General features: G+C 36.1%; 1 protein-coding gene across 1 annotated transcript in view; it reads right to left on the minus strand.

Moving 5' to 3' along the window:
• Window positions 1–27,963, minus strand: part of CFTR (CF transmembrane conductance regulator) — a 181,152-nt gene that overhangs the window by 113,893 nt on the left and 39,296 nt on the right. Inside the window, exons 4-10 of the mRNA XM_052638971.1 lie at window positions 19,836–20,051; window positions 16,003–16,092; window positions 14,966–15,129; window positions 13,733–13,858; window positions 10,439–10,685; window positions 9,007–9,099; window positions 1,300–1,479 (exon numbers count right to left, since the gene is read on the minus strand). Coding sequence (XP_052494931.1) covers window positions 1,300–1,479; window positions 9,007–9,099; window positions 10,439–10,685; window positions 13,733–13,858; window positions 14,966–15,129; window positions 16,003–16,092; window positions 19,836–20,051 — 1,116 coding nt within the window. The remainder of the gene's footprint in view (window positions 1–1,299; window positions 1,480–9,006; window positions 9,100–10,438; window positions 10,686–13,732; window positions 13,859–14,965; window positions 15,130–16,002; window positions 16,093–19,835; window positions 20,052–27,963) is intronic.

Below are 27,963 nucleotides of genomic sequence, written 5' to 3' on the forward strand. Positions count from 1 at the left end.
AAGAAGAAATACATTTTTTCGAAGAAAACGCACTATAGCTGCTTTATTGAAAGGCCTATTTCACATGTGGGAAAACACATACAGAGAGAGAAAAAAGCAAATTGAATATTGCTACAATTATGAACACCAAATTCAATGACTAGAAATTTTCTATAGTATTTTGTTTCCCAAGTCTCAGACTAAATTCTTTAAAATGTGATTCTTCCTTAACTAGACATTAATAAATAACTATTTTTCAGGGGTATTTCATTTCTGTTTATATTTACATTTTTATCTTAACAGTGGCACTGCTCCTTCCTTCCTTCTTCCTTTTCTTTCATCAAAGTATTCTGAAGAGTTTTAATAGGACACTAAACTTTTTTTTGATGGACAGGGAGGCCTAGCATGCTGCAATTTATGGGGTCGCAAAGGCAATTTATGGGGTCGCAAAGAGTCAGACACGACTGAGCGACTGAACTGAACCTTTTTTAATTTTTCTAGAAAGTATTGTAGCTAAAATTATAGTCAAGTGGGAATAAGAACCTCCTTTTAATAGACTTCCAAAGCAAATATCTATTATCCTTAAGTAGTCCATTTCAAAGCCAAGAGACCCTTGTTTATCTCTGATTCTATTCCTTCATGCCCTTTGAATGTATTTCCCAGATAAAGAGAACAAGTGTTTATCATTATCTGAACAATAGCTCAAATCATTCAATACTAACATAAAGTCTTCTCCTGACAATGAAATTTGACCCTTTAGTTTTTTAACCTCTTAATTTTTGTCAGATATATCTCCAAATATCCATGGTTTATAATTAAATGAGGTAGGGTGGAAGGCTGATCAGCACAGAATAAACACTCCTATGTATTGCCATCAAAAAACTATCCCAGTCAATAATTTTCCCTCATAATAAATCATACACAAGCCTGAGTCCATTCTCCAAAAAAATTCTGTGTCAACAAAATGGGGATCTTTTGCCCATGTGGTTACTAAAGTAAAATGTAAGCCATGACTTTCCTGGACCAGCTCTGAGAAAATGTCTTTTCCACAGATTGGCAAAAATGGATGCTTTACTTGTTCAACAAAGTTATTAAACGCTCACCATGTACGTGCATGACACTGTACTGAGTGATGCCCAAAATATAAATATATAAAAGAAAAAGTTACTGAAGATATCAGAAAGAAATGAAAGGCTAGAGGATGCTATCAGTGGAATAATTATACACGGTATCCAAATATTCTCCTTTTACAAACTAGAAGAAGAATGGAGAAAAGCATGTCAGGTTAACATCTTCATGGTGAGGTATAAAACAGACTACCTTGCCTGCTCCCGTAGATCCAGCAACTGCCAACAACTGTCCTCTTTCTATCTTGAAACTGATATCTTTCAGGACAGGAGTACCGAGAAGTAAGTTACTGAAGAAGAGGCTGGTATCACCATTAGAAATTTTTCTATTGTTATTATTTTCTTTTGCTTTCTCAAATAATTTACTAAATCCCTGTAAAAAAGAAAAAAACACAGTAAATAAGAAGGTATGTTTCTCAGATATTTTCAATGTGTGTGTACAGGTGCAGTTGTGTCCGATTCTTTACAACCCAGTAGACTGCAGCCTGTCAGGCTCCTCTGTACATATAATTTTTCCAGGCAAGAATACTACAGCAGGCTGCCATGTCCTTCTCCAGGAGATCTTCCTGCCCGGGGATCGAACCTGCATCCCTTGTGTCTTCTACATTGGCAGGCAGGTTCTTTACCAGCTGAGCCACCAGCGAAGCCCAATATTTTCAATAGCTATTTACATTATGTATTATTAGTTTGAAGAGTACATGGCACATGGTCCATACTTTATAGCACACAAGTTACATGATTTCTAGAGCACATGATCCAAAATATTTCAAAATTATAATTTCAATTGCTAATTGTTGCTCACCATCAAATTTAATTAAAGATATCTAGCTATATATACAAAGGTATCTATCTCCTCTCCCATAGGCTGAACACATACACATAATCATTCAATCTTCAGCAGATTAACAATATATGAGGTAGACTTTATAAACTCTTTCATTCAAAGTTGTAGACTTTGACTCAGAGAAGTTAAGTAACTGAAGTCATTTAAGTAGTAGGCCTGAGTGGAATTACAACCCAATCTAACTCAATCACGCTGGCGCCTTACTCTAAGAAGCTCAAAGTATTTTAGTAGGTATTACTAAGCATAAATGTGATGATACTACCATTTGATTTGAATGAATTCCATTTTTGCAGAAGTGCTCAGAGAAGGAGTTCTTTTCTGAAAGCTCCCTGCTTCTGGACTGCCCTCTGGGATGCGTTAGAGTGCGTGCAGGCGCATAGTCACTCAGTCGTGTCCAACCCGTTTGTGACACCATGGACCGCAGCCCACCAGGCTCCTCTGTCCATGGGATTCACCAGGCAAGAACACTGCATTGGGTAGTCATTCCCTTCTCCAGGGGATCTTCCCAACCCAAGGATCAAACCCAGGTCTCTTGCATTGCAGGCAGATTCTTTACCATCTGAGCAGTCTTCAAATCACAGTTAATAGCACTGCAGGTGATCAGGAGGAAGGTAGTAGTTCACAGAGTTTTAAAAGAATGCATTTTCACAACCTCAACATCCCGAAGTACTCCTTCCTAAAGTTAATCGTCTGAGAATTTGCTTGCTCTTTGTCACTTCTCTTTCCTACTTTCTGCTTCTCCCCTCAGAGAAGAGGCAGCCTTCTCACTAGTCCTAAGTTTAGCTAGGCTGCCCTTTCCAGAGTGTAAAAAGCTCCATGAAACGAACATGGGGACCATAAGAGAATGATTTTCTCCTGAGAGGGGATCCCATAAAAGCAAAGCCAGAAATACTGAAGGAGATAACATCGTGTTTCACCAGGTTTCAAAGTGATGGCATCTATGTGTCCTGTCATCTCAGAATCAGACTTAAGAGATGAATTGAAGAACAAGTTATTTTAATTAACTTATTATTTATCTAATTTTAGTAATTTAATAAATTAATACAAATTATTATCTGCATTTTAAAGTTACATTTTCCTGATATAAAGCAAGTAATATTTATCTGATTGACTTAGCAATGAGACCTGACTGTAAATTCATTTATTTGCCATGAAATTGAAAGTACTGAAATGGCAGCTCCCAAGTTTTGACAAAAATCCATTTAACATATGAAGAAACTATACAATAGACATTCTTTACCACCACTTAAACCTATGTTGAAAATTCATAAGTCAACTTAAAATGTATCAGAGGTATACAGATTTTCAGTACTATCATGCTTGGGGCTGGTGCATGGGGATGACCCACAGAGATGTTATGGGGAGGGAGGTGGGAGGGGGGTTCATGTTTGGGAACACATGTAAGAATTAAAGATTTTAAAATTAAAAAAATAAAAAACTATAAAAAAATAAAAAATTAAAAATTAATAAAAAAAAAACTTTAGGGCATACATAAGCAATTAAGGTTTAAGACTACTGCTTGAATTCTTATGAGATGGATGGCTAACATCACTTTCAGTCATCAAATAACTAGCAAAGTTTTAAGAAGTAGGCAATGGAAATTCTTCAAATGAGACAAAGGCATTTTTTATTCTATTATTAACTTCTTTATCTAATAGATATTTATTGAGCATCACCTCTATATTAAAGACCACTTCAAAAGTCTTACATAGGAGGATAACAAATGGGCAGATATTAATATTGCAATGTGTTTAGGGCTACAATGGAAAACTCACACTAAGTCCTATAGGAGCACATTACATAAAGCAAGTTACTCAGTCTGGAGCTTGTCCAATTAATTAACCCAGTATTAGGCTATGAAGGATATAGGTGGTATTTCTCAAAACCAAGAAATAGTATAGGCATTCCAGGAAGAAGGACCTGCATGCATGATGATTTAGGCTTAAAAGGACAACATATACCTCAGGAGTGGTGAGTGACTAGGTGAATGTATATAGTAAGATGACAAAGGATATCCTTGATAAACTGGGCAGTGCAGACTGTTAAGGGGCTCATGTTCCATGCTTAGAAATAGGACTTTTATCCAATAAACACTTGGACCAATGGAAGGTTGCTTTTACTTTAATTTACCTTAATTTTAACTCCTGATTACAGAAGTCAAAACTTACTTCAGAAAATTTGGAAAACAGATAAAAGTAGCAAGAAGAAAAGAGAAATCAGCTGTAGCCTTAACACTGAGGAGAAATCATGTTTAACATTTCAGTGAGATCCCTCCACTCCTTTGCATATATGTAAAATCATATATAATTTTACAGCATTAAGGAAAAATTATACATGAGCTTTGTGATCTTCTTTTTCTGACTTACAATATAAATCATAAATATTTTCACATACCATTAAACACTCTTTTTAATATAATTTGAAGTTGCAGGATAGTATTGAAGAGAATGGATAAACTATAAATATTAATAGTTCTCATTTTTTATGTTATATGACTTTCTTTTTAACTTAATAATTCTGTGATGTGTGTACTTTGCTATAAATCTTGGAACAAACCTCTGGTTTTTTTAGTATAAATTTCTACAAGGGAAATTTCCAGAGCAAAGGTACAGCAAACATTCCAAGTCTTTGGAAAAGCAGTTTCAAATTCTCTTCCATCAAGGTATGAGAGTGCTAGATTCCAGGAACCATCATCAACAATGTTGATTTCTGATTTGGGATTTATTTTGTTTTGTTCTATTTTTTCATGTTTTATAAGTGAAAATGGAATCTCAGTATTGATCTTATTCTTATTTATTTGATCCCTACTATAGCTGAACACTTTCTGTGTTTACAAGCTCCCTGTAGTTGTGAGAGAAATGATTATGGTATCCTTTGTCTTTATTTCAGTATCTGTCTCATCTTCTCAACTAGCTGCATGTGAAGTGAAGTCGCTCAGTCGTGTCTGACTCTTTGCGACCCCATGGACTGTAGCCTACCAGGCTCCTCCGTCCATGGGATTTTCCAGGCAAGAGTACTGGAGTGGGTTGCCATTTCCTTCTCCAGGAGAGCTTCCCAACCCAGGGATTGAACCTGGGTCTCCTGCATTGTAGGCAGACGCTTTACCATCTGAGCCACATAAATTATGACATTCTGAGCTTTAGGCTCCTGGACTGTTGAGGATCTTAAGTGAAATAATATAGATGAAAGTATCTTGTATACAGTAAAGCAGTAGTCCATTTTTTTTCATTAGACACAGGAGAGTGAGTAGAAAAAACATTTAGAGTCAGACGCCTAGGCTGACTTTATGTCCTAACCAGTTGTATAATCTTGTTCTAGTTACTTAAATTCCCTAAAGCTCAGCTTCCTGATATATAAATAGAAATTGTTCCTACTCACAGGTGCGAAGTGAGGGAGGAGTCATATATAATTTATCAGGGACATGCCTCTTGAGTCACTGGTGAATGATGAAATCATCAAATGAAGCAGAGAAGACACTGGAAGAAGTGGGTTTATGAAGCTTGGGAAGTGATGAATGTGAAGTGTTTGAGGACCTTGCAGGGAATTTGGAAATAATGTATGAAGTTCAGGAAAGGAACTGGGGCTGAAGACTTGCCTTTGAGAGTCATCAGCACATAGACATCAGTTGAGCCTGGGTGAATCACCCACAGAGAGCATGAAATACCAGGAGGCGGTGGGGACCCTGTGGCCGACCGCCTCTTAAGAGGCAGGCAGCCAAGACTGAGAAGTCATGGCTGGAATATAAGATTACATGGAAAGAGTGGCTCACTAAAGCTAAGTTAAATAAATATTTCAAAAGAACAGTTTTTAATGCATTGGTAAAGACAGAATCCAGATTGCAGAAGGCAAAAGTCAAAAGATGAGGAAGTAAGAACAGTTTTAATAGCAAAGGGAAGGAGAATGATAAGGCTTGGATGATGGGGTTCAGGGGGGGCAAAAGTCAGAGAAGAAATTTCTTTAACTTGAAAATATTTAGATATTAAAAGAAGTCAGTTGAAAAAAAAAGGAATTGAGCTTCTAGAGAGAGAATAATTGCCGGCCCCATGTCCTGAGAAGATGAAGCAAGATAACAACAGTTCAGTTAAGGGCAGAGGGAAGCATACATCCTTCTCTTAGACAAGATAGGAGAAAATAATAATCTCAAGCATGAAGAAAGAAGCTGTAAACATTCATACGTGATGCTCTATATTTTATAGCATCTATATATTTTCTCTCTATATTACAGAAGTCAAGGCCATCTGCTGGGGGTGAGCAGATCCTGGGAGAGATTGGGAGTTTCAGGGAACTGGTAAAAATCTGGAATAGCTTTTAGGGAAATAGTAAATAAAATTAAGTAAAGACAAAAAGATTTCCCAAGAAAGTTTACAGGACCATTTGAAGTTGAAACAGTAACTGTATAAAACTTATAACTGACTAGAGTATTTGATTTTCCCAGATAGCATTCCCTTCATCAAAGCTGTCAAGTGAATGTCTTATAGCAAACGATTCAGTGAAAAGAAAAGGGGATTCTTTAGGGTTTTCAATGTAGAGGATCATGTCATCTGCAAACAGTGAGAGTTTTACTTCTTCTTTTCCAATTTGGATTCCTTTTATTTCTTTTTCTGCTACAGCAACTATGGAGAACAGTGTGGAGATTCCTTAAAAAACTGGAAATAGAACTGCCTTATGACCCAGCAATCCCACTGCTGGGCATACACACCAAGGAAACCAGAATTGAAAGAGACACATGTACCCCAATGTTCATCGCAGCACTGTTTATAATAGCCAGGACATGGAAGCAACCTAGATGTCCATCAGCAAATGAATGGATAAGAAAGCTGTGGTACATATACACAACGGAGTATTACTCGGCCATTAAAAAGAATACATTTGAATCAGTTCTAATGAGGTGGATAAAACTGGAACCGATTATACAGAGTGAAGTAAGCCGGAAAGAAAAACACCAATACAGTATACTAACGCATATATATGGAATTTAGAAAGATGGTAACAATAACCCTGTATGCAAGACAGCAAAAAAGACACAAATGTATAGAACAGTCTTTTGGACTCTGTGGTAGAGGGAGAGGGTGGGATGATTTGGGAGAATGGCACTGAAACATATATAACATCATATAAGAAACAAATCGCCAGTCCAGGTTCGATGCAGGATACAGGATGCTCGGGGCTGGTGCACTGGGATGACCCAGAGGGATGGTATGGGGATGGGGATGGTATGGAGGTGGGAGGGAGGTTCAGGATTGGGAACATGTGTACACCTATGGCAGATTAGTGTTGATGTATGGCAAAACCAATACAATATTGTAAAGTAAAAAAAAAATAGTAATAATAATAATATAATAAAATCTAAAAAAAAAGAAAAGGAGATTGAGGGTGCTGCTGTAGGAACAACTGAAGTGACTGCTGGAAGTTAAACCAGGAGGAGTCCAAAAGGGAGAACTAAGGAGACTAGAAATCTTCATGAAATTGGAAGGCAGTAAAGGTGGGATTGAGAGACTGAGAGAGCTAGGATTAGGAAATTCTAAACCAAGAAAGAGATTCCAGAGCAGGACATTTCCAAAGTGGAGTAAGTCTCGGCACTCACCAAGCTCAGCATATGAGCATGAGAGGAAGCTTCTGAAGAAGTAACTGTAAATAGAAGTTCTGAGGACAATATTGGAAGGATTTCTCATGTGAGTGCTGAAGTCTTAGACACAATGAGAGAGGTTTAACCAGCACCACTGTCCTGGGTAAATATCATCAAGGAGTGTCCAGAATTTGCTAGGTGACGGTGAGAGTCTGGAGGATGAGGATACAGCCAGATGAAAGGCAATGGTTCAGTGAAAGGGTTGTAGACCATGACATTTGGTCCAAAACCTAGCTTTATCCCTTGCCTGGTACATGAGCTAAGCCAGGTCCTATAACCTTCCTAAGCCTCCATTCCCTTATCAGCAAAATGGAAATATTAAGATTACACCATAGGAATGTTTTAAGAAATAAGACAAAACATGTGAAGTGCTTATCTAGTACCTGGCACATAGTAAGGGCTCAAGCATGCTATCTATTTTATTAGATGAAAGGAGAATGAGATGGAGATTAGAAAAACAATTGTCTGTATCACCAAAATCCTTGCTTTTCTTTATGTCTAGAAGGGCATTTGAAATTCCTAAAACCAAAGAAGTAAAATCAATCTAATCCACACACTTCCCCATAATTTTTCTAGGCAGATAAAGAATTATTCTCTTACCTCTATCTTAAAAAAAGAATTACAGTGACGCCCTTAGGGTCAACTTACTTATATAAATAAAACCAGTTTAAGATATTGCGAAATATGTGGAAATAGGACATTGCTTTCATAATGCCTATGTTTACTCAACAGAAAAAAAGTGATAAGGAAAGAGGAACTCCACTGGTATTCTCTATAATCAAATATTAGTCCTTTAGAAGCTGAAAAATCATTAATAACATTTTTTCTGACCATGAGAAATGAGAATTTTTAATAGTGAATTAAAATAAGTGAAAATAGTAGAAAACAATCCATAGGTCTATCCCATATACATCTTTATGTTTATTGGTACCTGCAAAGCATGTTGGACTAGAACTTGAGATCACAGAGCGCAGCATTTACTGAGGAACTATTATGTGTATGGTACTATGCTGAATACTTCCCATAAGTTGTCTCAGTCAATCTTCACAACAACCTTGCAAGGTATATATTAATATTCCCACTTTACAGATGGAGAACCAGAGGTTCCACAAAACTTAGTAACTTGTACTAGAAGTAAATGGTAGAACCAGTACTCAATTCCAGATCAATTTGGCTCCTAAACCTATGAGCACTGCATTACTTCCTAATTTATTATATGAAACAAATTACATGACTTGGAAAAACATGAAGAGGCCTGTCATTTTTAATATTCCTGAGCCTCTACCTCTTAAACTACAAAGTAAGTGGAGTGACTCCTCTTTCAGTTCTAACAATTCTATCATCATTCTAAGTTTATTGCCCATTAAGATGAAAACCAGAATCACGAATAAGAAAAGCTTAAATATTTAGAACAAACAAAAAATTCTGACCTCCTCCCAGAAGGCTGTTACATTCTCCATCACTACATCTGTAGTTGTTAAGTTATATTCCAATGTCTTATATTCTTGCTTTTGTAAGAAATCCTGTTTATAAAAGAAAGCAAAAACATATTATAGAACTAGGATAGTGTTAATACATTATTACATCTTTTTAAACTCTAATAAGTGCTACATTTTCTATTTTATGAATTATCTTAGAAATTTTTCCTAAAAAATAATTTTATACGTGTTCTAAAGTTAATTGTCAAGTACTAGGATTTATTATAAATGCATTCTTTAAATATGTGACATTTTATAGAACTTATTTATACATTAACTTTTAACATACCACTGACTCATCCTTGTACTAGATGACATGTTAACCTTAGTAATGAATTTATAAAGCACACCTGAACTACTGACTGCCTCAATTCAACATTGAGAGAGAGAAAACTAGTATTTTCATCTTTATAGCATCCTCCTTTTATTAGGTCCATGGTCCACCATTGACAGACTCTGATAGCGGTTTAGTTGCTAGGTCTTGTCCCACTCTTGCGACCCCATGGACTGTAGCCTGCCAGGCTCCTCTGTCCATGGGATTTTCAGGCAAGAATTCTGGAATAGTTTGCCATTTCCTTCACCAGGGGAGTCTTCCTGACCCTGCGATCAAGCCCAGGTCTCCTGCACTGCAGGCAGATTCTTTACCGACTGAGGTACCAGGGAAGTCAAACTCTGGCCTGTGTTAAATAATGGCAGAACTACCTTAAAGTGGCTCACCCTTCACCCTCATTTTTTTAAACTTATGACACAGTGATTTATTTTCTGGATTAAATATTTAAATATATATCAAAACAGCATAATAAAACATTTTGAATTGTGTTTTAATTCTAAAACTTGTAACCACATCCAAGTTCCTGGTGGTGATTCTGTTAGCTTGGCATAAATTGAGTCTAATTCCCTTAAGGACTTTAGAACTTCTCTTCAAAATTAACAGCTACGTCAGCATGCTGAGATTTTAAGGTAATTAATGTGGCATACAATGTCATTCTCATCCATCATACTGTTCAGAAAAATACTTGGAAAAGTTTAAGGTAAACATTCCTAGCATTAGCTAGAAAATTTTATAACTTCCTGATGAACCTGCCACCATGATTTTGCACATTTGCCAAGTTCATTAGAACTATTGATTGATTACTTGAATAATAATCTCCAGAAAACAGTAACAATATTTTCTTCAATTTCTCTGACTAAAATCTCATGGGCTTTCATTTTATTTCACTAGGCTTTACAAGGCTCGTTGGACCACATATAGACATCAAGAGAGGAAATACTGTGCATCAAACAGGTCCAAGGCCAAGAATTCATCTCTAGAGAGTTTGCTCATGACAAAAGTTCTAAACCTTTCTAAATTCATTGAGTCAGAAGACCCATTTTGGTACACTACCTGTATTTTGTTTATTGCTCCAAGAGAATCATACCAAGTTTGTACTGCCCAGGGGAACTGCCGAGTAACTGCCATGCGCAAAACGATGCAGAATGAGATGGTTGTGAATATTTTTCGAAGGATGATTCCTTTGAGCAGTGCATAAGGAAGCACAGATAAAAATACCACAAAGAACCCTGAGAAGAAGAAGGCTGAGCTATTGAGGTATCTCACATAGGCTGCCTTCCGGGTAAGTTTCAGTTCTGTTCTAAAAAAAAAAACAAAAACAAAAAAACAAATAGTAAGATTTGGGGTGCTTATATACTTTCCAAAATATCAGGCATCTTGGAATAAAAAAATCTGCACATACACTCTCAAAAGCTTTCTCTCTGCTTTCTGATTCTGGTTCTACTCTAGATGAGCTGTGTGATATTGAGCAAGTTATTTAACCTCTCTCAGCCTCAGTTATCCTTTCTAAAAGAGGGGTGGATGACAATGAATATACCAGCATAAAATACCTATAAATATTATTTTTAAATAATCTCAATAATTATATTATTTTTATATCTTCTTTACATCATTATTAATTTATAGATTAATGAAACTAGTAATTTTTTATTGATTGGTGTTTTAAGTATTTAAGTACAGATATGAGAATAATATTGAAAGACTTATAGAAGGAAAAGGCAATTCTGGGATTCCCTAATGGATTGTCAACATTTTAGAAGTTCTGGATTGGCTTTGGAGAACCTTGAAAATAACATATGAGCCAAAGAGGAGTGGTTCTCAAGGCTTAGCACAAGTAAAAATCACCTGAGAAACTTTCTAAAATGCAGTGTATCAAGATCACCATTCAGAGATACTGAGTCTGCAGTAGTCCTCCAGAATCTGCTTTTTAAAAAAGATTGCTGCCAGTAAATCTTGGAAAATTACAAGAGAATAGATATTGCATCCACCCTCTCTCCTTTCAGAATAATTATTTGCAATCATACTTTTTTTTAGTCTGAACTGAAAATGTGAACTATTTTTTCAACACAAACAGAGGAGGTTTAAATGCACCAACAGGCAGAAAGCAAGGGAGTGCAGAGCTGGCAAGAACAGAGGACAGTGCTTCCTTCAGCCTTCATCCCACTCTCACAGGATCATCAAAACTGGAATCACTTGTTATCCTTCCATTCAGCTCTTGTGAGGGAAAGAGCAGAGATGAGACAGACAAGTAGAGCATGCTGGTGGGAGAGGGCGATAGCTGTGCCTGGCATTTGGGTGCTAGTTCCACATGCTTGTACAACTCAGAAAAGTTCTCATTCTCAAGTGGTAGAATGCAGATGAAATCTTTTTTTCAAGTCTGAAAAAAAATGTAATCCTCAGCACTCTGATGAAGAAAATGAAGTTCAGTGCTCCCAACCTACATTGTGATTCCCAGTCTAATGTGGTTTAGCTTACCTATTTTAATTATTTGGCATTAAAGGCAGATTATGATTTTGGAATCTAACTGGGGCGTGACTCAGCTCTGCTGGTTATAGCTATGCCATCTTAAGCAAGTTGCTCTTCCCTCTGTTCCTACAGAATCCACGTCTACAGAAGAGAAATGTAACATCTCCCTTGTGGAGTTGTCGCCACAATAAATGACAACACAGGAACTTGCACTTAGAACTTACGTGTCTCTCTAATCTTCAACTGAAAGAAGAATACTGTTGGCTAGGCTTGTATTTTCTTAATGCTAGAAAACACTGATTACCAAAATGTTAATAAATTTGTCAAACTGTCATTGTATATTATAAACAGTTGAGGAAAATGAAGGAATGATACTACAAGAAAAGAATAACAGGCTCAAGAACATGTATTGATAGAAGAATCACCCAGAAAGCTGCTGCTAAGTCGTGTCCGACTCTTTGCGACCCCATGGACTGTAGCCTACCAGGCTCCTCTGCCCATGGGATTTTCCAAGCAAGAGTACTGGAGTGGGTTGCCATTGCCTTACTCCCCATAATAACAACACTAACACTTATAGTCATAAAAACATTTTATCTTATTATGATTTTAAAAAAACTGAAAGTGGCTTTATTACCAGAGAGCAGTAAAGAAGCAGATTTTCAGGGAGCACTGCATAGCCTTTTACCCAGTTCATCAGTGACCCTTGAGAGCTAACTCAGTTGTTAAAGAGAAAAATTTCAACCAACTAAGCAGGATCTTTATGGATGTTTCCGGAAAGAAAATATAATTCCTTTCCTGGATTCGTCTTGAAAGGCATAATAAAAACAGGTGACCAATCATGTTTGGGCAATAAATAGTCTTTTACTCTTTCTATTTACATGGCAAAGGACTTACCATTTCAGCATCTTTTTTGTTGTTCCAATCACACACCTGCAGCTCAGTTACCACTGTCTACTGGACTCAGCAGCCTGAATCCCTGATAATCATACTCATATCATCTAAAATGGAACTCTTCTTTTTAGTATCTTTTCTTCCTATGAAACTCTCATGAGCTAATTCATTCTGAAATTATTTGCCCTTTAACAGAAGATCTATGCCCACTGAGTCTCCTAGAACCCTTTTTTAAACTGCAATTTGTAGAACATGGAACTTGACTAAAGAAAAATGGTCTTAGAGCTACAGAAATACCTTGGTTTATATCATGTCCAAAATTTTCTCAGCAACAGTATCGCAGTCTGTGCTGTATTTTTTGCTGGCTATAATCTTTGCTAACCAGTGAAAGAAAGGTTATCTGAGGCAAAACAAGACCAGAGATCAAAATGGGTGCCAAGTACTGATTCTACTTCAGGTGGCGGCTTTTGATTTTTCAAGTGGAGGGTTTATAGAACACAATTTATAGATATTACCCTGGCATTGCTCTTAAGTAAAGGAAGAACGAACATATTTTAAACAAACAGAAGGGGTTTTTTTGGTTTGCTTTTCATGAGCCATAACATATAAATTAAGGAAGTTGTAATACTAGAGAATCATTTATTTGGTTCAGAGTTGTATCTTTTTTACTCGAGCAGTTCTATTTTAGGTTTCATTCAGTCTCTAGCATCATGATCATTAGTTTAGTCTATTAAGCATCTGTAAACACAAATAGGCAGTTCTTTTGTAAGATATCTGTGTAGTGCAAAAATAGCTCACCTATGTAAAATGACAGTCCCATGCAAATGACATTACACCACTAACACATGAATATTGATATAACTTAACACAATTATTTGGTTGTCAAAAATTTCAAATATGAGCTGAAGTCCACGGTGACATACTCATTTTAAATTTATTAAACCTTAATTGACTAATTTAACTGATATTAACATTTTTGGAATGACTTACTGTCTTAGGTTTTCAATGATTTTTTCCATTGCTTCTTCCCAGCAGTATGCCTTAACCGATTGGATATTTTCAATCATTTCTGACGTTATCACCAGTCTTTCATTGATCTTTCCAGCTCTCTGATCTCTGTAAATTATTTCATCCACAAATCAAATACTTAGTAAAAATAAGTCAAACTGCCCACTAAGAACTGCCCAAGCTTTTAAGAAAAGCCACATTTCTTTTATTAAACAGATGGATGTTTATTTTATTATCAAATACACAGTAACAAAAATAGTAAGTATCAATCAGTAAATGCCTCCCATGTGCAGACACATGTATTAGATGCATGTCATATACTATGCCTAATCCTCTGAGGGAGGTGATTATTTCATTTTAAAAACTGAAAAAACCAGAAACACAAAGGTTGAAGCAGCTTGACACAGGTCGTATGTCTAGTAAGGTGCAAAGTGGGATTCAAACTAAGAACTATTTGACTCCAAAATTTGAACACTTTCTATCATACTCTAGCTGGCAAACTCCAGAAGTCCTCTTTCATAAGCAGTGATTGGTATCACTGAATCATTCAGTAATAAAAAGCCACTAAGGCTGTGCTGTGATGATTCATGAACCAGAGTAGAAAAAGCTTATGAACTTTACCTAAAATGTATGCTTTCCCTCCCATTCACAGAACTGTTTTATCCATTGTACCTAAATCTCTGATGTGCAAAAAAGCAAAATGGATGGTAACATACTTATACAGAAATTCTATAGACTGGCAAGCTAAAAAATGTACCATTGATATAGAAAGTATTATTTATATCAAGGTCCCCAACCTCTGGGATCTAATGTCTGATGATCTGAGGTGGAGCTGATACAATAATAACAGAAATGAAGTACACAATAAATGTAATGTGCTTGAATCATCCTGAAACCATCCCCTCCCCCAGTCCATGGAAAAATTGTCTTCCACGAAACCAGTCTCTGGTGCCAAAATGGTTGGGGACCGCTGATAACATTATGAAAATATGCCTTTTTGTGACACCTAGTAAGAAAATCATGGTTCAGTACATAGAGAAGCTCTGGTGGGCTAGTATGTCATACACTCTGCCTTATCCTCCTGACAGCCTAAGGGAGATGATTATTTCATTTCAAAGATGAAAAAACCAGAAACAGTGGCAGAAGCAGCTTGACATAGGTCATATAACTAGTAAGAATGCAATCTGTGTTTCACACTATTTAAAGAGTTTCTACCTGTACTTCATCATCATTTTCCCTAACCCGGCTTGAAGAAGGGCGAGGACTACGAGGAAAGCAAGCCCACAGAAGGTGAAGGCCTGCAACAAGTCCCAGAGCAGCCCCATCAGCAGCGTCACTTGCAGAGGAGCAATCCACACAAAATGTGCCAGTGCAAGTCCCTGAAAAATAAAATCACAGTGAAAACCATGGACATGTTATCCTCCACCCCAAAACAAAGAGAAAATCAAGAATAGGAGAAAGAAATCAAGCACAGTGAGCTCATGGTTCTGAATGCACTAAAATCTAGGTATTCATTATATGGAGCACACAGCAATGTGCTTAAACATTCTCCACAGAGACTAGGATTTCCCCCCAAACTGCAAGTCACTGTGATTTTTTCCAGTGGATATGTGTGGTGATTGGCTATCTTAAGTACCAAGTCTGGAATTCTTCAAGTAACTTATTCCTCTGTGACTAAAGCAAGAGCCATGACATAGAACATGAAAGACAAGACTCTGCTGAATTTCAGTCTATACCATTGCACACCCCTATTATCCGACCAAATACTCGGAAAACATCATGCACACTCAATTCACAGTAAATTGCTTAGCACCTGCTGAGAGTTCGATAGCATGCTAAATACTAGAAATGCAAAGACAAATACATTATGTATAAAATACATAATCTGTCCTCAAGGACCCTGAATTTTATTGTGACAGAAGACAGCCCTAAACAAGAATTTTTCAGAGTATCATACTCAGCCAAAGTGAATAACTGACTTAAAGCATTAAAATGAAACAAGATCTGATAAGGATTTAATTTTGAAAAACCACACCAAATAAAAAGCCAGCAGAGGTGCCCTTGAGTTGTCTAGTTCTGTGAGATACCAAAATGGCACTCTGCTACACAACTTAGCCTTCTCGGTTTTCAGAAATAGGGAAGCTAGGAATGCTTATGATGTAACCACTCATTGGTTATCTGACCCAGAAAATCTCTGGGGTTGTATGATTTATAACAAAGGTGCATAAAAGAGTGAATCAGTAGATACATACTTCATCAAATTTGTTCAGGTTGTTGGAAAGGAGACTAACAAGTTGTCCAATACTTATTTTATCCAGAACACGGCTTGATAGCTTCAAAGTCTAAAAGGAAATGGGAAGTTAAATGATGTTACTGCACAGTAGACATATTTATAAGCATGTTATAATACAGCTGAGGAATTGGGTAACTATGCATGCCTTTTTTAAGTAAACCTAATAAAATTATCTTATGTTCATTTAATTTAGTATCTTCTCAAATTTATAAATATTTCTCTTTACAACTAATACTATAATGGCATGCCTCTACTTACATTATTTAACAGTAGCTAGAGAGCGTTAACAATTGTTTCTAGTCCAAAATGGGAAAAATATTGTACTTAAATATTCATTTATATACTGCAGAGATTTGCTTGTTGTTTTTTTATTTTTGTTTTTTTTTTCATTACAGATGGAACTAAAGGCAAGTGAAATTTGAGATTAAAACCTTGGTCTCATAGGGAATTATATTCAATATCTTGTAATAACCTATAGTGGAAAAGAATCAGGAAAAAAAAAGATATATATATATATATATATCTGCATCACTTTGCTGTATTCTTGAAACCAACATAATAATATAAGCCAATATATTCAATAAAATTTTTAAAAATAAAATCTTGGCCTTAAATTTTTCATGTACTCTATGGTGACTATTGAATAAAATTACAGTTAAAGTCAATACAAGTATATTATAAATAATTATTAATAATTGTTTGAAAGATTACATTAACAACAAAAAATTCTTAAATTTTACAATGAAAAATACATCCATATAGACAAAACAGGATTATTAAGCAGATAAACTAATTATTATTATGAGAGATCACAGGCACACTTCGCCTACAAAATTTAATAAGAATTGGCTTTGACTGAAGAGTACCCATTTGACATTTGCTTCAACTGACTCTCTCACACATGTATTGAGCACTTAGATACAAATCACTGTATCCAGGGTTTCAGGGATTATTATTAGTTACTAAACAAAATTACTACCTCAAGACACCTAACAAATACATAACTAAATATGATAAACTAGTTAAAGGGAGTAGAATATAACAGGGTGGTTAGAGCAAGTTCACATATCTGGTTATAAAAATCTGTAAATATTTCACTGAGGGAGAATTTAAGATGGTGTGGAATAATAGATAGTGTTTAGATAAGCACAGATGAAGAAAGAATAAAGCAGTGAACTCCAAATGCTGTTAGAGTAGTATGTGGGGGGCAGGGTCCATTGAGCTAGATGATACATGATTTAGTAACATACTCAGTCTCAGGCGACCTGAATTCTATAGTGCTTAACATGGAATGTACATGCACAATACTCAGTGAATATCTATTCATTATATAGTTATCTTTCTCAAAATTCACAGGCAAAGTTCAACCTAGTTTGCATTTAGATTCATTATTTAAAATCTAATTTGAATGTATCATGTTGCAGAGTTTGGAACAAAGAAGATGATGCTCTATGACAAAATCTATAATAATCTGGGAAGAATCAATGGCTGCCTGCCACATGGGTGAAACTGGTCAGATAAGGCACTAGTTAATGTTAGTGACCAAACCACAGCTGCATGGAGATGCAATTGTATTCTTAGATGATGATGTCAATGCAGGTCAGTAGGTATGGCTAGAGGGGTAAAGCAAACTAGGCAAGAACACATATAAACAATGTTCAGAAAGGACAGACATAGCTTCCAACTTTTCATTAATGCATCCTGGGTTTGAAGGAACATATATTGCTGTATTTGTGCTAAACATAATATAAGAACTAATCCACAAACTAAACAACTCTTTGCCCTCCCTTCCGCGTTAGCCCCCAGTGCTTCATGTCTCTCTTTCTATGTAACACAATTTGACTTGCAACATTATTTCAGCACTTATGTTCTCTAGTAATTGGAAAACCCTTAACTTCAAGGGGGAAGCCCAGGTGGCGCAGTTGTAAAGAATCTGCCTGCCAATGAAGAAGACATGAGATGTGGGTTTGATCCCTGGGTTGGAAAGATCCCCTAGATAGGAAATGGCAACCCACTTCAGTATTCTTGCCTGGAAAACTCCATGGACAGTGGAGTCTGGCAGGCCCATGGGGTTGGACACGACTTTAAGGATTGTGACTTTTCCAGTTTAGAAATTTTGAAGCAGTTCTTGCACAGTGTTCAATACTTTTTAGGCCTTTAGTTTATCAAAATATTTTATTTATAAAATAGGAATAATAGTTTCGACCATATAGAGTTTTGAGGAGGATCAAATGAAATGATATACCTAAATCACTTAGAAGTTTGTCATGAACATCAGTTATCATTATAATAATTGCTTTTATAAATACTTTTAAACTGGATTCAACTTTCTTTGATATGCATCTTGTCTAAATTCTATCTTCTAAATGATACCTAATAATTTATTCACTTATATAAAATTTCTGGATCGAGATAAGATTTTTACTGATTTATCACCCATGCTTTCCTGGTACTTGTGAACTGATGAGATTGCAGCTGGGGTGATTTGGTTAAACTGTGGACTCGGTTTTTCATTTGGGCTTTTTAAACACTAATATATAACTATCAAGATTTTACAACACCACTGACCTTGCATGTATATTATGGAAATGTTAATGGGTTATTTGTAGAGGGAATGTCAGGCCCACAGCTCTTATAAGCCAAATATATAAAGTTTTTATATTTGCGGAAGAAGAAGGAGAAGAAGGGTAAAGAAAATAACCAAAATAACCAACAACTATCTATTAAAAAAAAAGAAATCTTTATTCTTGGTAAATCAAAGAGTCACACATAAATCAGGTTGGTGAAAGCACGTGTCATTGTGTCACTAAGATAACCTTAAAATGTGTTTGTAAGGTAAGAAAGTCCTTTTTTTTTCCCACTGTGATGCATGGCATGCAGGGTCTCAGTTCCTCAACCAGGGATCAAACCCGGGCCCCATGCAGTGGAAGTGCAGAATCTTAACCACTGGATCACCAGGGAAGGCCTGGTAAGACAGTCTTAATTTGAATCCATCCAAAGTATGGTTTAGCAACTTGAGCTTTTGACTTGACAATGCATACCGAAAAGTAGAAAAGGTTCTTATGGTTGCCATGTATGTGTTATTCCAAAATTTTTAATTTCCAAGACTTAGGATGACAAAAATCTAACTCAGAATAAGGCAGTGGATACTATCATTGTGTCATAACTAGTTAAAAATAGAGCTAAGTCATGTCCAACTCTTGTGGTCCCATGAACTATATAGCCTGCCAGGCTCCTCTGTCAATGGGATTCTCCAGGCAAGAATACTGGATTGGGTTGCCATTCCCTTCTTCATGGGAACTTCCCAAACCAGGAATTGAACCCATGTCTCCCACATTGCAGGTAGATGCTTAACTGACTGAGCTATGGAGGAAGCCCCCATAACAAGTTAAGGTAGAAATATCAATTGCTTGGTTGATCAATAACAATTACACACTATATTCTTGTTATTGCACATAAAGACACATAGCATTTTACCATAAGACAATATTTTATCAATGACTTTTATGCACACAGCAAGAATCATTTCAACAGGGAGCCATGGATTCCAAAAACTGATGATATGGAAAAAACAAAACTGAAGTCTAAAATACAGGCAGTTTACAGAATTACTCAATAATTACTAGTTGAAGGGAAGTATCAAGGAAAAATTAGAAATATTCATTATTGCTGCCATTTACTTCACAGCCCTACAAAACTGATTTTAGCATTTATCCCTTACTTGTACTAGTGTAGCATTTAAAACACGATGCTACTAACAAGTAGCATAAAGACTGTGCAAGGAAGTATTACCTTCTTATAAATCAAACTAAACATAGCTATTCTCATCTGCATTCCAATGTGATGGAGACCAAAAATGGCTGGGTGCAAGAGCAGCGTCCTCACGATAAAGAGAAGGCATAGGCCTATGCCTAAGTAAATGGCAATGGAGCGTTCCACCTTGTTATCTGGGTCATAGGAAGCTATGATTCTTCCCAGTAAGAGAGGTTGGACTGCTTTGGTGACTTCCTGCAGAAGATGGAAAACAGAAAAATGAAATTTTATTTTTCTTTCATAAAATGTCCTCACAATTTCAACACAAGCAGTTTCATCTTTACAGCAGGATTTAAAATGGGCTTACACAGCGGGCCATGCCATACGTGAAACTCTTGATGTCCTTTGTAATATCTTTACACTATGAAATGAGACTTTATTTAGGTTTTAGCAAAAATCATTTGGAAACATTTATGTATGAGGTGTTTTCTTTTTTTTTTTACTAAAAGTATATAGCAGCCATAAAGTAAAGGTGCAATTTCTGAAATAGTGTATTAATTGGTCACATCTACATTGCACTTAACAATTTATAAAATATTTTTCATTTGATTTTTATGACAACTTCAGGAATCAAAGTAGGCATTATTAGTTTCACAGTGCAGATGAAAAAATTGAAGCCAAATAGACCAAGTGATTGACATAATTTCAAAATAGAACTCTCAAAAGCACTTTGAGTGATAGAATGAACACCAGAATAAACAGCTTCTTGAGACAACCACATAAACGGGAGCTGGCAACAGGAAGGAGGAATAAAAAAGGCACTGGTGCTATTTACAGTCCAATGTTGTATCCTTCCCAGTCTGGGATAGGTGGTGACTTTAAGGAAGAAGTGTGTCAAAAAATTGCAGCCTCAGGCCAGTTTCCAACAATTCATCAAGGGCTCAAAGGTCTATGAGTTAACAAGAAAGAAAAGAAAGTGAAGTCTCTCAGTCGTGTCCGACTCTTTGCGACCCCATTGGACTGTAGCCCACCAGGCTCCTCTGTCCATGGGATTCTCCAGGCAAGAATACTGGAGTGGGTTGCCATTTCCTTCTCCAGGGATCTTCCCAACCCAGGGATACAATCCGGGTCTCCCGCATTGCAGGCAGACGCTTTATCCTCTGAGCCACCAGGGAAGCACAGGATGACTTAACAAGGGAAGACCAAAGTTGTGTTTCCAAATCCACTTCATCTGATCCTCAACTGAACCACTGAATCAAACTCTTCATCAAATCATTACCACTTTGCCTGGATATGTAAGAACAGATTTGAACACATGGATTTGAATCCAGACGGTCTAAGTCTTAACCATCTTGCTAAATTGCCTTCAAAAGAAAAAGACATAATCCCTGTTTCATGGTGGTTTAGAGAAACCGGGATCTGAGGCTAAACCTTGCCTGGAAATAATGTTATGCTAATTGAGTCCATTTCAAATGTATATTTTCAACCAGACAGCCCCTCCCCCCATTTTGCCTAGCATTACTCTCCCTCAGCCCATAATTTGCTCCACCCACCCCCGTTTTCTACATTGTCTTTTCTAAACCTCAGTGCCCAACCCCATCAGCCCTCTTCTTCTCAATAGGTAAAGTGCTTTTCTATAACCACGTCACCCCCACAAGCTATAAGCCACAGTGCCATCATTGACTGACTACAGGCTTTGTGTAGCTACTCATTCAATACTTGGTATTCAGTACCACATTTCAAATTAACTATGTAGACCAAGGTTCTGAATGTAAGAAAAGGTTCATACTTTTTTAAAAAGTTTCCAAACTAATCACAAACATGGACTATTAGAGTTCTCTCATCTCATATAGCCACATTTTAATATAAGCTTGAATTGTACCAAACAGACAGGTACTAAAAAAAAATAAACCACCAAACATGCTAACAACCTACCCAGATAAACCAGGTAAATAGTTGGCCATATCTACTGAAGAGTCTATTTATCTTCCCAGGTGGCTCAGTGGTAAAGAAGCCACCTGCCAACGCAGGAGGCATAAGAGACGTCGAGAAGATCCCCTGGAGAAGGAAATGCAGCCCACTCCAGTATTCTTGCCTGGGAAATCCCATGGACAGAGGAGCCTGGTGGGCTGCAGTCCTTGGGGTCACAAAAGAGACAGGACTTAGCAACTGAGCGCACATGCACACAGAAGAGTACCTTTTTTCTAAAAAGTAAATCAGTGCAGAAATTACTGCTTGTTGGCATGTACCATTTTATGCATGCTTTGTACTTTTGTTACACGTATATTCATTTTTACAATATATAGAATTGTTTCTGAGGCTGTAAGCTTTATGTAAATGGTATCATATTGTGCTGCTTGCAACTTTCTTTTAACTTTTTAAACACAGTTGTGTTTCTGACATGTAGTCCCAATGATACTTGTATATCTACCTCATTTATTATAAGTGCTGTTTACATGACATCCTGTGAATAAATCAGGATAACTGCCCCATTACCTATGCTGGGGAAGATGGGCTGTTCCCATTCCTAAACTATTAAATCTGTGCAAGTGCTGCCCTGGCTGTTTCTATTAAGTTCTATAGATTCATTTCAAACTTTCTCTAGAATAGATCATTTATTTCAAAATAATTCCTTAAACTATGAAAATGTACAGTCAACATGAACCTTAGATTTGAAACTACATGGATAAATATATCCACAATACAAATATAATTTTCATAGTATGCTTATAGTGGCACTATTTCATCCTCAGACTTAATTTTACATCAATATTTTATCCTAGAATTTTTCCATATTATATCTATGTTTTCATAGACAAATGTCAATGCCACATCTATACTGATTTATTTTTCCATTAATATTAGGTTTGCATTTGGTTAAAATGCTCTCTTGATTGCAGTCAAGAGGACTGAACTCATATGTGCCACCCATGTTGGATATACTGTGTGTGGCCATGAAGCAGAGAATAAGTTGGGAACGTTACCAGACATACCAGATAAAATTACTGTTCACTATAAGACTTTAGCCAGAAGACTATGATGTGTGACAACTTTCCATGAATCCAGCTGCTTGTATCATAATTAGCATAATAACTTTCCTCCTTTTTCCAGGACTAGTAGACACTATTATCAAATATAGAACTACTGATAAAAACCACAATGCATATTTCTAAGGAGTGACTCTTATCTATGGAATGCTAAAAAAGAATATTCTGAGGGAAAAGAGAAATATTTTAGTAATTGAGCTGTACATAGAATTTTTAGAGTTAGAAATATAAGGGTTTACGTAAGTTTTCTCCTACTGAGTAATCTGAACTAAAGTCCCTGCCACTGTTATCACCATTATAGTTTTCCATAACCTGTCACCTCACAACAGAACTATTTGCAGAATTGGAATTCAGTTGCAACTTAAATAAGACTTTGTTAATCTGATTCAGATACCTATTCTGCAGGCTGTATGACTGAATTAATTAGCTGTCACCTTGCCTCAAACAAAAAGAGAATATATTTATCCTTTGAACAGTGGCTAATCCACAATGACATTGGTAGCATTAATCTGGAAGGGTACATGTTCACAGAAAAAAGAAAAGAAAAATGCAGAAAATTTTTGGTAGAGAAAATTTTAATAATTGGACCATCTGCCAACAGCAAAACAAACTTCACTGCAACATGGAACCCATCAACATTCAAGGACAAAATCAGCACTCCAGACCCCTCCTCCTATAGTTCTCCATGCTCTGTTTTAAGCAGCATGTTCTCTAATATTTATAATGAAAGCACTTACAGGCATCACCTGCCTTTATTATTTGGAAGGGAAAACAATGGTAACTGATACCTAGGCTTAATCTATGTGTGCAGTCCTTTAAAAAACCATCCTGGTAATGACTGGGAGAAACACAGTCCTCTATTCTTCCTTTGTGAAAGCTGTGTGAACCCTGTTGCCAGACTATTTTCATTACACAAGAAAAGTCCCAATTTGCCACCATATAAAATGGTGCAAGCCAATTGAGGCTTAAATGTAACGAGGTAGAATGCAAATTTATTTAAAATTTGATAAAATATTTTATTTTTAATCAGACACAAATCAAGATGAAATTAAGAGTTCACTTAGATAATGGAAGAAGCCTGATACCAATCTTTAAGTCAGCATGACAAGGCAATAAACACTGATGTGAGAGTCATGAAATCCAAGTTTGTATCCCAGCATGTTACCTACACTCTGTGTCACCTTAGTCACTTCCCTCCTCTTGACACTTTCCTCACTCATAAACTAAGTGGTGGAGCAAGCTTATCTTAAAGATCCCCTCCAGAGCGAATATCTCAGATTATATGACCTGAGTCCAAGGAATCCCATGGCAGAGGCTGAGGATTCCCTGGACAATTGTCTAGCACACATCCTGACATTGCTATGTGTGTTTTCTACTCAGAGGGATGCATGTCTGAATAGTGTGAGTTCAGAAGACCATCTGGGCAGAGGGGGGTCAAGTTAGAGAACAGCACAAGTGACTACCTTCCTGCTGGGAATATATTTAGATTAGCCTCCCAAGAAAAAATTAGGAAGCCTGAAAATACCTCCTGGGAAATACATCTGGTCTCTCCTGGGATCCTCTAGACCTCAGCTTAAATGAACTGTAGTTGAGTCTGAATCCTTTAACCATTTTGTTCTATCTGCCTACCTAGGACAGCGGCAGATGTTTCTAGAGATACAAATGTCTCCTGGATAGTTAAACCAAGAAAGAAAGTTCAGGTGAAAATAGAAAACTTGGTTCATGATTGCAATTACATTAAATTAATTAATCCCAAGATTACTTTAAAAATTATAATTGCAAATCCAAAGCATAGTTTCTAATACCAGAGGAATCAGTTGAAAAACCTCTAAGGTTACATTGTTTTCTGTAGTGTGCAGTCAGTAAAATCATTATCATCTCAGCTTGCTTTATAGATATTTTATGTATCTTAATCCCAGAAATGTAGAAATAAGAAAACAGAAATTATACAAAATAAGAAAATAGATTCCCAGATACCAAGAGTAATAATTAAGTAAGCATCCCATTTCTAGTAACAATACAATAAATGATACATTGCAAACCAATAATTAATATATACATATCTTAAAATATATTCTAAAAAACATTACTAAGACATATTTTTAAAGTCTTAAACAAAAGGAGAGACTGTAAACTTTCTAAAAAGAAAAAATGAATACTACAAAGCTAACATTCTCTTTCAAGTTATTGTATAAGATTAATACAATCTTCATCAGAATTCCTAGTGGATATTTGGGCATGAACCATAAGAGCAGGGACTGTCAGCTTTTCCGAGAGTCCCAACATCATGCACCATACCTAGCACAGAATATCCATTCAACAAATACTTGAATCAATGGATAAAATGATTCAAAATTTTATTTGGAAAAACACAAGAGACTAACCAAAAACATTTGGGGAATAAGAATAATGTGTGAGAAGATCTACATTACTGGGTATTAAATTATATTATACAGCTCTAGACTGCAAGGAGATCCAACCAGTCCATTCTGAAGGAGATCAGCCCTGGGATTTCTTTGGAAGGAATGATGCTAAAGCTGAAACTCCAGTACTTTGGCCACCTCATGCGAAGAGTTGACTCATTGGAAAAGACTCTGATGCTGCAAGGGATTGGGGGCAGGAGGAGGAGGGGACAACAGAGGATGAGATGGCTAGATGGCATCACTGACTCGATGAACATGAGTCTGAGTGAACTCCAGGAGTTGGTGATGGACAGGGAGGCCTGGCTTGCTGCGATTTATGGGGTCGCAAAGAGTCGGACACGACTGAGCGACTGAACTGAACTGAACTGAATAGTTTGCGGAATGACAAAGAAATAGACTGATTTGTCTGGAATGTTCAAGAAAAGGTCCAAGTACAGACAGCAATTTTATATGTAATAAAATGTCATTTTATTTCAGTGCAGAAAGTGCAATAAACGATGGAGACACTCATACTCATTTTTTAAAAATTAGATTTCTATCTCAGACATGGGCTTCTCTGGTGGCTCAGACAATGAAGAATCTGCCTGCAATGCTGCAGTCCCAGGTTCAATTCCTGGGTCAGAAAGATGCCCTGGAGAAGGGAATGGCTATCACTCTAGCATTCTTGCCTGAAGGATTCCATGGACAGTGGAGCCTGGCAGGCTATAGTCCATGGGATCACAAAGAGTCAGACACAACTGAGCAACTAGCACTTTCACCTTCATTTCATACATACATCCAAATAAATTCAAATGGATTCAATAATTACACATAAAAGATGAAAATTTTTTTAAAAAAAGAAATATGCACTTACTACTTTGGGTAGAGAAGATTTTTTAAATGTCAAATGCCAAAGACAGAAAACAAACCTAAAACAAAAAGTACAGGTATGGGCAGCAAATTTTTAAAAACTAAACTTCTGATCATTAAGAAAATATAAAATTAACAAAACTCACTAGAAACAAATAACAGGCTAAGGAAAATAGCCTTTCAAAAAGCAATAAGAAAATAAAAATAAACAAAGAACATTAAAAGGCAATGTATACCCCTCAAAAACATGTATATATAAATGCTTAATACATGTGCATGCATGTTAAGTCATTACAGTCATGTCTGACTCTTTGAGACCCCATGGCCTATAACCTGCCAGGCTCCTCTGTCCATAAAAACTGTTTAAACACACTAGGAGACAAAAATAATTCAAATTAAAATGATAATACACTCTTTTACTCTTACAATTTGGAAATGTTTTTAAAATTATAATACCTATTGTTAGGACTGAATTTTCATACTTTAGTACAAGGAAAGTAAATTAATACATCTTTTCTGGAAGGCAATTGGAAAATCTACTAAAATTTAGCTTTTAAAGAGATGTGCATTGAAAGATTATTTATAACAGTGAAAAATTGGAGGCAATCTAAATATTCAATGATGAGGAACTGATAAATTATGGTACAGCCACATGAGTCACTAAGCATTAAAATGACTTGGTAGAAAAGTATCTAATGGTATGAAAAGGCATTCATAATTCATTGAGAGGTAAATTTATAAAACATTATTTAAAGTAATGATTCACATCCCTTCATTAAACATATATACTCTCATGGGAAAAAGTTGGAATGATAAGCATCAAGTCTATCAATAATTATCTGATCATTTTCTTAATCATTAAAACATTCAAAATTAATAAACTTTAGATAGAAAGTTGTATATAATTTATGATAGTAAGTAAGTGATAAAAAGAAAACACACATACAAAAAAAATGGAAGCGTAAACACACAGGCAGGGATACACCCAGATTTTACCATAAAATACAAACAGTACTGGCTTACATACCAAAGGAAAGGCTTATGATTTGAGAGAGTAAACAAAAGTGTCAGATTTTTATTTATCTTGATACACTACAGTCTGATGGAAATTTTTGACTTTATACTAATTGCTAAACAAAATTTTACATATTTGACATAGAAAATAAAACCTACCCATTGTCCCAACTATGCAGTTTTCGCAAAAATGTATGTACACCACACCAAGAACAGAATTCAAAAGTATCATCATAGTATCTGTCTACCCTGAATCATGTTTTTAGATTCAACGCCTAGTTGAAAATGTTTTGCTTTTGGTATTTTCCTTTGAGTGTTTATTGATTTAATAACTATTACTAGCAATGTCTTTACTAGAAATCTAAGCTTTGTTCTTCATGTTCTATAAGAACATGTTCCTGGACTTGCTGATACAGTAGCAAGAGTAGGCTTAATTCAGAATATGGAATACTAGAAGATATGTTAAAATATAATTTCTGAAGTAATAGCTAGATTCTAGGTATTTTTCTATGCTCTAGAAATATGAAATTGGTACTCTAAGACTTGCTTCTAGAGTATAGAAAAATAAGTAAATGCAAATAATAGGAGTATTTGTAAAGGTTGGTATAGACTATATTTAATGATACAGTAATAGGTAACACTTATGAAGCCCTTTCCTTGTACCAAGATCTACTCTACATGCTTAACTTTAATTTTCACAATAGTTCTATGAAGTAGGAGCTATTATTGTCTCCATTTACAATTTTAAAAAACTGAGACAAACAGTCTAAATAACTTGTCCAGTGTCAGACAGCTAGCAAGTGGTTAAAACTAGGATTCAAACCAGCTTGGTAA

This window comes from Budorcas taxicolor, chromosome 4 (assembly GCF_023091745.1).
Source record: "Budorcas taxicolor isolate Tak-1 chromosome 4, Takin1.1, whole genome shotgun sequence".
Classification (NCBI taxonomy): Eukaryota; Metazoa; Chordata; class Mammalia; order Artiodactyla; family Bovidae; genus Budorcas; species Budorcas taxicolor.